General features: G+C 43.6%; 1 protein-coding gene across 1 annotated transcript in view; it reads right to left on the bottom strand.

Annotated features, from left to right (window-relative positions):
* Nucleotides 1–8,471: 8,471 nt before the first annotated feature.
* The window catches only part of LOC137331731 (IgGFc-binding protein-like), a 130,541-nt gene continuing 127,599 nt past the window's right edge, over nt 8,472–11,413 (bottom strand). Inside the window, exons 59-60 of the mRNA XM_067995718.1 lie at nt 10,321–10,510; nt 8,472–8,655 (exon numbers count right to left, since the gene is read on the bottom strand). Of these exons, the coding sequence (XP_067851819.1) occupies nt 8,472–8,655; nt 10,321–10,510 (374 nt within the window). The remainder of the gene's footprint in view (nt 8,656–10,320; nt 10,511–11,413) is intronic.

The raw sequence follows: 11,413 nt of genomic DNA, 5'->3' as shown, positions 1-11,413 counted from the left end.
TATCCATGCATGTTCTTGGAACAATTGAAATTCACCAATTGTTGCTGCCAAAAGCAAGAGCTAATTTTCAGACCAAAGGAGTTTCTTGATGTCTGGCAAGTAGGCTCACTGAACAAGGGCTGGATCTGGGGGATTATGCCATCAGTCATGGTCTTTGTGGTCTTCCAAATTGCTGCCCATAATGTTTGGATACTGCAATATAACCAAAATGTATATACAACAGCACCATTTTACCCACAGCCTCTCCAACATTCCTCCCCTGTGGTATTTTGAATAATATAAGGAAGGGTGTAGTATGTTCAGTGGATGATTTTGAACTGGCCCTGTCTGGTGCATGAGGAGGTTGTGAGTATTTGCCTCTATAGGGCAGATATCCCTCCTATTGCCTGGGCAAGGGGCATAGAGGAAAATTGGGCAGGGAGAATTGCATGCCTATAAAGGGCATTCTTTATGCAGATGCAATCCTCCTTATCTGATTTTCCTCCATCACTATACCCATCAATCCTTTCTTTACAAGCGCACTAACAGGAACATATGCCTCTATATGTCTTCCCATTCATGTGCCAGTATCAGGCTAGTGAGATCTTGATCCCAGATATCTTTTAGGCTTTCTCTGCCATTTACTACAGGGGAGGCAAGCATGGGGTATGAGATGGAAATGTTTACCTGGGACTTTTTTTAGCTTGTGATTACTTTTTCTCCTCCCGCCCCCTCCATCCAGACCCATGCCACGGTAAATTAGATGCCGTAACAATATGCTGTAGGTAGAAACAGGATAGATGACTCGCAAAACTGCCTGTGGTGCTAAAACCTTGGAAAATTTAAACTGGAATACTGGCGGATAATGCGCAGATTTCCGGTAGCTTAATGCAGCCTGATCCAGCAAGCCCTGGTTGAGCAAGATGAACCAGCTGTGACCATAGAATTGTCAGCATCTAATGTACCTCTACAAGAAAGCCAGCAATGCAGCTCTATTGAGAGTTTGAGTTGCTTTAATGTGGACTGCGTTTAGGTCATATAAAGCAGATCTTAAAAGGCCATTACACTTTCAGTGAGCTCTCAGGGTAATTCCGTGATCCAGTTATGGGTGGCACCTGGAGGAAACAACTTGTGGGAAATCACGGGCATATAGCCTGTAATTTTCCACCTGCACTCCTGGAATTTTCCATGTGCACCCCCTATGAGCACCACTCCCAGCTGGGAGTGCAGCATCAGCCCTCTCAATCCCTAACCTGAGGACAGGAACCTCTTTTTTTTAGCTGATTACTTGGAAGAAAGGAAACCAGTCCTTACAAAGAACCTGTAATAATGTGATTACTGCACTGTAGCTAGTGAGGAATTGGAGGAAAGAATTAACCAGGAGTTAAGTTACAGGAATTATAACTTACATTTCTGTAGTGCACATTATGTACAAAGAAATGGCTCAGAATGTCTTATTGGGTGATTGATAGTGAGTGGATACTCAGCTGGGGGTAGTGGAGGAATGGAAGAAGCGTAGAAGGGTCTTAAGGAGGTGGCAACGTGGAAAAACACAGATGTTGGAGTAGAGCTTGAAGATCGGGCAGTAGTTGGAGAGGATAGAGGGATGAGAGTAACAGTTCAAGAAGACGGCTCACCACCACCTTCTCAAGGGCAATTAGGGATGGGCAGTAAATGCTGGCCTTGCCAGCGACTCCCACATCCCATGAACGAATAAGAAAAAAAGTAGTTTTTTTTTGAGGTGGGGGTGATGACAGCAGTTTTGAAAGATGTGGAAACTGAGCCAGAGGATGGGAACAAGTTGATGATGTCAGTGATCATGAGACTGGGAAGGGGAAGTGGGTAATCAGGAGCTGGAACTGGGTGATGGGACTTGGTGTGGAATAGGATACAGGCAGCAGTGTTTTTGCTGAGCTAAGGCACGAGAGCATTGGAATAGTCAAGTCTGGAGGTGATAAAGGCATGGTTAAGGTTTTCAGCAGCGGTTGGGCGCAGGTAGTGGCAGAGATAGGTGATGTTATGGTGGTGGAAGTAGACGGTCTTTGTGATTTCACGGTCAGGCGCTCCTGGCGCATGCGGGGAACGCAGTCCAGGAAATCACGTGCCCCCATGGGACATTTTTCCACGTTAAAAATACAAACTGTTGTTGTCTGATCTTCCATTCATTAAATGGATGGAAAATCAATTGACTTTGCCCGTAATTTCCTGGCGAGCGCCATTCTATGCTGAGCACCTGATTGCTGAATCACCCCTATAGATAGACAAAGAGGGGTAGATTGTTACTTTCATCGCTGGCCAGTAAACTGGCGGTGGCGGATTGGCCACTTGTTGTACACCCGTCCGATTTTCCTGTCCTTCGAGCGGACGATCCTTTACCGCCAGTTTTCTGCCCGGCAATGAAAATTAAAAGCTACCCCTGAGTATCTAGTTACTGTAGATTAAATGAACAAAATATGTTCTTACATCGGTAGCATCCTCTGATAAGACTGGTGGTGGTACAGGTTGTGTTGGGGGCACATAGCATTCTTGTACAGTTAACTGTTGCAGTACCAATGCACGCACATGTCTCAGAACAATCTTCAGTAATAAATTTCTCCCCAACCTATCAGCAAAAGGCAAAGAGAAATTATATTGTATCAAGAACATAGTAACAATCTTCAGGCAAAAATAGATAATTTAGTCTATCCATCCAACTTCCGATAAGATCTCCTTGACGCATTTCTAAATCTAATAACAATGAATCCTATTTGCTGACAGGAACACGTCTAGTCCCTTTTGACTGTCATAGATTTTTGTTCCTTCAACCTTGCTGGTAGAGTCTTCCACATGCTTATCAGATTTTTATAGAAAAACATTGTCCGAAGATCCCATTTTCCGCTGTTATCCTTAATTTGACCCTTTGGGCCTGAAGTTCTGATCGGGCTGCTCTGCCAGCAGAAGTGCGGCAGAACGGCCCCTGAGCTTGGCGAAGTTGGGATAATGACTCCTTCCCAAATTGTAGGTATGGCGTCATTTGCATGCTCGGTGCAAGCGGCCCATGCATATTAGGGCACATTAGCATTGCTTGTCCCAGTGTGCCGGCAGCAAAATCGAAGTGAGGCCTGGGAAAGACCCAACAAGAAAGGAATTTTTTAATCTACTGCTTTTATTGGGGTTATCAGTGATTTCATTTAAGGTAATTGATTCCCTCTGGGATCGATTACCATGGGCTGCAAAAGTCTTAGGGTCTTTCCTGGGGCTTCAACAGGACTCAAGCCAGCTCTCAGCCTTAAAAGGACATCGTTTTCACATCGTTCACCTGACGAAGGAGGAAGCCTCCGAAAGCTTGTGAATTTAAAATAAAATTGCTGGACTATAACTTGGTGTTGTAAAATTGTTTACAATTGTCAACCCCAGTCCATCACCGGCATCTCCACACCTTAAAAGGACGTAATAGGTAGTGCAGGAACTTGTCCAGTCATGCTCCCTTGCCTTGGCGGGGGGTGGAGGGGGGCGATGATCAGAATATTCACCCTCTTCCCCATCAGAATTTTGTGGAGACTTTTCCACAGGGCACAATCCTGGCTGAACCGCGTTCTGCCCTATTGTCCGATCCCCGTCCTGAAGCTCTACCAGAGAAGCACCCAAGAACAGACAGGAATTTTGCGCCTGGCAGAAAAGCCTAATTGAATCCGCATTTGCCAAAACCTTCAAAATCTTAAATGCTTCAATTAATTCACCCTTCAGTCTTCTCTTTGCAAGAGAGAAAGTCACATCTTTCTCTTTCTCCTTGAGCTTACCTTTTCTCAAAAGCATCAGTTCAAATCTGTATTCAGATTGATGCAGTGAGAAAGTTGGGAAGCAAAGAGGAAAGTGTGGCAGTATATTAAAGCAAAACGCAAGAGGTATAGTTTATTCCCACTAACTGATATTCTGTCTAGCCAACCAGACACATGTGAGACATTGTTTTGGAAAGTAGCTATTTCCAGTTTATCTAATTGTCTGGACAAACCGCATCTACTTTATATGAAATGTATTGTGTTTTTGGTTTAGTTGATGAAATCATAGGATGTCAGCCACGGTTACAAAGCTCTACTCTGCACTGCGGCTTTTGACAGTCAATTGTTAAAATCCTTACCATCTCAAGAACTGACTTCTGAAAGTTTTAAAGTGCTTGGAGTGGTTGAAATGAATGTAACAAAAAATTTGTGACCTTCACACACACATAATGGGACACCACAGTTTCAGGAGGATAACAAATCAGCCATAATTTAAACCATGGATCGCAAGCCCCAACTCTCGCCTTCCCCAGTGATTTATAAACAATTGCAGTAAACTGGGATCATCCAGTGTCCACTAACAAATGCAATATACATGCTGTGTAAGTATCAATGCTAATTTTACCTCATAATACTTGTTTCGATAGGTGCATCCACATTCTTTGTAGGGAACACACTGAAAGTCACTGAGTGCAAAGCCTGGCAGACATTCACAGCCCTCCACGTTGGGTGCTTCACATTCTGATGGGGCAGCGAGATTACCACAGGAAGCAGGGCAGGCTGACATCTGCATTTTGTATTGGCTGTTTTCTGGACATACCATCGCTATGGATTGTAATAAAGCAAATGTTCATTGCAAGCTAGAAGACACACAAAAATCTAAGCTACAAGTTTTAACTGTTAATGTCTGCGGTGAAACAGCAGGTGGAGGAATGCTATGTGAATATGTTAAGCCTTTTTCCAGAAATATTGCAAAGTAATTTCCAGGCTCTAATTTCCTGACTAGAGTCAGCCTTGGAACATAGAAACATAGGAACAGGAATAAGCCATTTAGTCCCTCGAGCTTGTTCCGCCATTCACTGAGATCATGGCGGATCTGTGACCTAACTCCTTAGCCCCATATCCCTTAATACCTTTGGATAACAAAAATCTATCAATCTCAGATTTAAAATTAACAACTGAGCTAGCATCAACCATCGTTTGCGGAAGAGAGTTCCAAACTTCTACCACCCTTTGTGTGTAGAAGTGTTTCCTAACTTCACTCCTGAAAGTCCTGGCTCTAATTTTTAGTCTATGTCCCCTAGTCCTGGACTCCCCAACCAGCGGAAATAGTTTCTCTCTATCTACCCTATCAGTTCTCCTTAATATCTTGAAAACTTCGATCAAATCACCCCTTAAGCTTCTAAATTACAGGAACTACAACCCTAGCTTGTGCAATTTCTCCTTGTAACTTAACCCTTGAAGTCCAGGTATCATTCTAGTAAATCAACGCTGCACTCCCTCCAAGGCCATTATATCCTTCCTAATGTGGTGCGGTGCCCAGAACTGAACACAGTACTACAGGTGTGGTCTAACCAGGGCTTTGTATAGCTGTAACATAACTTCTACTCAGTGGTAGTATTCCTGCCTCTGAGTCAGGTTATGGGTTCACTCCAGACAGCTCCGTGAGAGTTCGGGTCTCTGATTACTGGGTTGACATCCAGCGGGGTACTTGTGTCTGATGGGAGTAGAGTGGCAACCTCCCTGATTGCACCTAGCCGGCCCCCACTAGTCAAGCTAATGACATGGCCTCATAAAAAGGGGTCTTTGTTATGGAAACAACAGTATGATCTGTTGGATGTAAAAGCAGTGGAAAAAATGGGTTGCCTCATATGCTGCTAGGCATGGAAGGGATAAGAATTTACTGACAAATGCTTTAATTAAATAAAACTATCGATTATTGATATATTGAAGTGCAATATAAATGATTCAATTTCAGGATTGATTACGATGGGCCTGAATTCCCTCAAAAGTTCTGGAGTCCCACTATAACTCTGGCAGGAGTCTGGTGGAATGGCTCAGTAAAAGGTCAGGACCTGGATACATTGGGTCCTGGCCTCAGTTGGGAATTCCTGCTCAGTCTTGTAAGGGGCAGATCCTCAGTCAGTCCCTTATAAGGCCATTTATAGGGAGAGACAGGGACTCCCTGTGCTATGACTACCCGCTTCCCTGGCCCATAATGGGGGCTGGTACGCCCAGTGAGATGAAGCTTCCTGGCCTCCAGAAGGGCGAAAGTTTATCCCATTGGAGGAGGGGGAGGGTTTAGGCTCGGGAAGAAGCCTGTAAGATAATGAGAGTTTTTATAGATCGGCCTCCTTACAGTGGATGGGGGCGGTGGGGGGTTGCGGAGAAGGAATGTTGGGGATCTCTGAGGATGCAGGAACCAGGGCAATCTCCTCGATAATGGCATATCCAGATAAGCAGTAATGGAGACCCAGGAGAATTCAGAACCGAGTTATCATGGGGGTGATATTGGACTTCGTTGCGCCCATTTTCCGGGCAGAAAGCTGTAGTGCCCAAACGTCGCTTATACGTTTGATGTCATATTGGTTCAGGTGCTGTAAAGGCGTCCCTAGTGGCCTCTAAAACAGGCTTTAAGCTCCTTGAAAATGCTAATAAGGGGCCTAAAGCCTTTATTACGACCCAAACCGGGATTTGGTTTGCCCTGAATGCAGCAGGCCAGTTTACCTGGTCTACATGCGGCCTAACCAGTGGTTCTTAAAGGGACTGCTGGAGGCCGCCACCAAAAAGGTCCGTTTTTTAAAAAACACTGAAAAGAACTTGTATTTACATAGCGCATTTCACAACCTCAGGACCTAAAGCACTTCACAGCCATTTAATTACCTGAATGTGGAGCCAGGATAAAAACCGTGGGCTGCTGCCGGCCACCGCCCCCTCACGACAGGTGAGCACATCGGTACTATTGAGGCAAGCGGACCAATTTGCCGTGGTCTGTACAGGGATGGCGCCCCAATTCAGGCCCGATCTAATTTATAGGCCTATGTTTGCCATTTCCATCCTGTTAGTTGTTAAAAACTATGATACTTAATTATTCTCACAATTTTACATGCAAGTATTTATTCGTGTCTTTTTCCCACTGTGGAACATGGAGATTAGATTGCAGCTTTGGAATTGTTCAAGGCATCTGCTAAGGATTAAAACTCTATTAATGAGGTGGTCTCATTCAGCGTCCGGTCTGCTTTTGCTTCAGAAGTGACAACCATTTTGAAAAAAAATGGGGGTAAGTTTTACGATTTAGATCTCCTAGCTCAGAGCATCACCTGACAGAAGTGCAAATTAGCGATTTGGGCACACTTTCAGCTCCCGTGATTTGTGGCCCACACAATTTTCTGTCCGTTGATTTTAACGGATGGAAAACCGTGCTAGCCCTGAACTGTGCACGCTGACCTCTGTGACTAAATAACTGACATATGTAATTCTGTATCCTATCTCTGTAACCTCCTCTGGCCCTACAACTCTCCGAGATCTCTGCACTCCTCCAATCCTGGCCTCTTGCGCACCCCCGATTTTAATCACTCCACCACTGTTGTTGGTGTATGCTCCCATCGCGTAAAGCTCTGCTTCAGGGGCACTGAATTGCAAACTTTACTCCATGGTCGCTTAATTGCATTTGAATGCACTGACTGTCTGATACTCTTCACACCTCTATTTCACATAAGAAATGTTCAAAAAACAAAACTTTTTTTTATATACGTTCCTTGGATTATTTAAAAGCTGCAATCTAATCTCCATGTTCAGTTGACAGAAATTATCAGATCAAAAACTGGGAATAAAACTTGCATGTTAAATTACAAGAATTACAAGAATAATTATAGATCTTAATCATTCAGTTGTTAATGGTGCATTCACACTACACGTTTAGTGTTGGTTTGAAGCTGTTTTTGCAAAGCTAAACTTGTGGAGCGTAAAGTGGGTGTCAGGACCGGAAATGACTTTGCAGCAATACAGAGTGAGATTATATCCTCCAGGAAGTCTCGCTCCTCTTCCTCCAGTGTCAGTTCCGGCCCCAACTCCGGATTCAGGCTGAATTTACACTGCAGCATTGTTGCAAAATAAATTGCTTCGCACCAACGCTATGGTGTGAAAGCACCCCAACAGTACTCAAGCATCACCTGCCTCAAAGCAAAAGATATAAAGAGAATGTAATGATACAGTCCATACCACAGCGGGTGTCTTTCCTCCAGTCTCCCAGAGTGACATCTTGCTCCTGACATGCGAAGGATTCGAAATTGTCATTTCCACACCGCCTGAGGAAGGGGAAAGCCCCCGAAAGCTTGTGGGATTAAAAATAAAATCGTTGTGGACTATAACTTGGTGTTGTAAAATTGTTTACAATTGTTGACCTTCACAAGAACAGGTCCTTCAGTCTGCGCCACTCCTCTTTAACAAGCTATTATTTACCTTTGAATGACTAACACTGGAAAGGGACATTTTGGTCCATTTCTGCATACTAATAGCCTTGTTCACCTGTTTACTCATATCTACTTTATACTCAAAGGAAAATGTAGCTTTTAGTTAAAATCTGAGATTTAATGAGTCTGTTTATGTGTAAAAGGCTGAATATATAGACGGGTATAATACAGCCAGGTGAAGTATCCAATGTGGTGAGGATTGTTATATTTGTGAAATGATGGTAGTCAAACTGTATGTTCATTGCACAAAAATATATGATTCTTACATTTGATACTGTTCTGGTGAGATGAATCTGTGACAGTCATTGAACGGACCAACTGGATCAGAAATGATTCCGCAGTAGCTGGTGCTGTTTATGAGCTTCAGTTTAGTTTTGCTGCACTGCAAGTCAAATTCAGTGTCTAATTCAATATTTTCAAGGTCTTCATCTGTAATAGGGTGCCGCCTGCATTCAAACAACAAGCAGCAAAAAGATTCATAACAAACAAAACAAAATGGACTGGATTCAGATTTAGCATCTCAATCTACATGTAAATGAGAGGCATTCATGATGATAATCACCTGTTTATCCACGAATGAATTTGCCATTCAGGCAGATCACATTAATTTGCATCTGGTTGAATGGAAGCTCTATCAAAAATGAGGGATAAGTGATATATTCCTTTCCCATTTCTTTGAAACAGACTGACACATGCCACAGCGTCTTTTGTTTAGAGTTAGTCTATAGGTGAATACAGCTATACTATGTGATTAGATCAACTTCTGTTCATCTGTGCCCAGTACCTGGTATTAGCAAGAGGAAACAATGGGGGTAATTTTCCAAGCATGCGATGGCAGCGGGGAACCTTGCTCACAATCTCGTGGGCATGCTGTCTGTGATTTTCCAACATGTCCTGTCAGCGGCCAAAGTTCCTGCCGCTAGCATGCAATCAGAAAATTACTCCGAATGATTCTCCATTAGAAAAGAAGTTTCTATCTCTGATGTACAACAACCTATCTTGTCTCTTCTCAAATGCTGATGGACCTGCTGTGTGTTCCCAGCATTTTCCATTTTATCAAACATTCTCCATTGTTATGCTGAGATTCAGACTACAGACCTGAAAAATAAGATGTGGAGATGCCGGTGATGGACTGGGGTTGACAATTGTAAACAATTTTACAACACCAAGTTATAGTCCAACGATTTTTATTTGAAATCTACAAGCTTCCTCATTTACCTGAGGAAGGGGGAAACCTCCGAAAGCTTGTAGATTTCAAATAAGAATCGTTGGACTATAACTTGGTGTTGTAAAATTGTTTACAATTGAAAAATAAGAAGCATTGAAGACTGTCTCTGTGGACCCTATTTAAACTGTGTGTGTGTGTGTGTGTGTGTGTATATATATACACGTTTCTCTCTGTAATTCCCTGAAAGATTAACTTTGCAGGAGTGGAGCTGACAGCAGTTCTCCCTCACTCAGCTATGTTCCTAATAAATGTGGGTCTTTGAATCTGTTGTCAGGTTAAGACCTCACATCCCTGCAACATGAGGAGCCACTCCAACATGTTTACACTGGTTGGAAATCGGGTATCCGCTGCGTGGCGAAACCCAGCAGCCCTACACAGACTCACACATGACTAAAATGTCTATGAGGGCTCGGGTGGTGCATTGAGGTCGCACTCTCTAGATAGGAACAATTTTAATAGGTAAATTTAAAAGCAACTTCAACTGCCAGAGCCCTGCAAGATTGCCGACTGAAACCTCTCTCACCCACAGTTAGATTTACAGTGCACGTGTTAACAATTTACTGTGATTATGACGTTGCATCACCAATTGCTGATGATCTCATTGCTAGCACAGTGCTATTGTAAATAGTACTACAAAAACTATATATTCTTAACATAGTCGCAACAAACTGGTATTTTACCTGACATGCACAGCTGCAAATTTGTTAAGACGATTTTTTATTTACTGCACAAATCATTCCACAATATTGGAGATGTCATGATGTTATAACACAGACAGTTCAGTAGAGCCTGTTGTGAATCTTTACTTCCTCCCTCATATCTCTACACCCTAACCCTCATACACATTATACCACTCGTCATAAGAGAGCTTTTACACACATACCTCTGACTACCTGCAGCTTCTGGTTCACCGGTTGCAGGTCTATTTCTGTCAACCTCCCAACTTGCACCAAAATCTTTCACTTCTGTAATTCTTGTTCCATCAGGTTTCGTGAGATAATTCTTGCTCATTCCATCAAAATTACCACATAATCCTCGAACCCAGTTCTTGTAGGTAACAGGATGAGTGATATCTAGAGAGAGGGAAAATGAATATTTGAAAATTCCCTGCAATTATAATGATTTTAGATTATGACCTGCATCCATAATCTTATTTCATGTCAGATAATATAATTTCTCATAAGGCAGATCACTTACTGACTATTAGTCACTAATAAATCCAATAGGGAATTCAGGAGAAACTTCTTTACCCAGAGAGTGGTTAGAATGTGGAACTTGCTGCCACAAGGAGTAGTTGAGGCGAATAGTATAGATGCGTTTAAGGGGAAGCTAGATAAACACATGAGGGAGAAAGGAATAGAAGCATATGCTGATAGGGTTAGATGAAGAGTGATGGGAGGAGCCTCGTGTGGAACATAAATACCGGCATGGACAAGTTGGGCCGAATAGCCTGTTTCTGTGCTCTAAATTCTATGTAATTGTTAGCACTACAGACTCAATGGCCCCGATATTACAAGGGAGGCGGGTTGGATGCGGGGGGTCGACTGGGCACGTGGGTAACCCACCCAGTAAAATCGGTGGGTTCCCCACGCGATCGCGAGTAAATTGAAGCCACTTACCTTGGCTTCCGGGTTTCCCGTTGGAAAACTGCGCAGTGGGCGGACTGCGCACCCGCATCACAGGCTGTCAACTGGAGGAGCCCTATTTAAAGGGGCAGTCCTCCAATGCTGCTCCTGCAGCAAACAGCCAAATTACAGCATGGAGCAGCCCTGGCGAAAGGCTGCTCCCAGGTTTAATGATGCCTCACTCCAGGTCTTACTGGATGGGGTGAGGAGGAGGAGGGAGATCTTCTACCCGGCAGACGGGAGGAAGTGGCCTGCCTCTGCCACCAAGAAGGCCTGGCTCGAGGCGGCAGAGGAGGTCAGCAGCACCAGCAACATATCTCGCACCTGGATACAGTGCAGAAAGCGCTTCAA

The sequence above is a fragment of the Heptranchias perlo genome, chromosome 13, assembly GCF_035084215.1.
Source record: "Heptranchias perlo isolate sHepPer1 chromosome 13, sHepPer1.hap1, whole genome shotgun sequence".
Lineage (NCBI taxonomy): Eukaryota > Metazoa > Chordata > Chondrichthyes > Hexanchiformes > Hexanchidae > Heptranchias > Heptranchias perlo.
The sequence above is the reverse complement of the archived record's forward strand: the minus strand, read 5'-3'. Positions and strand labels throughout refer to the sequence as shown.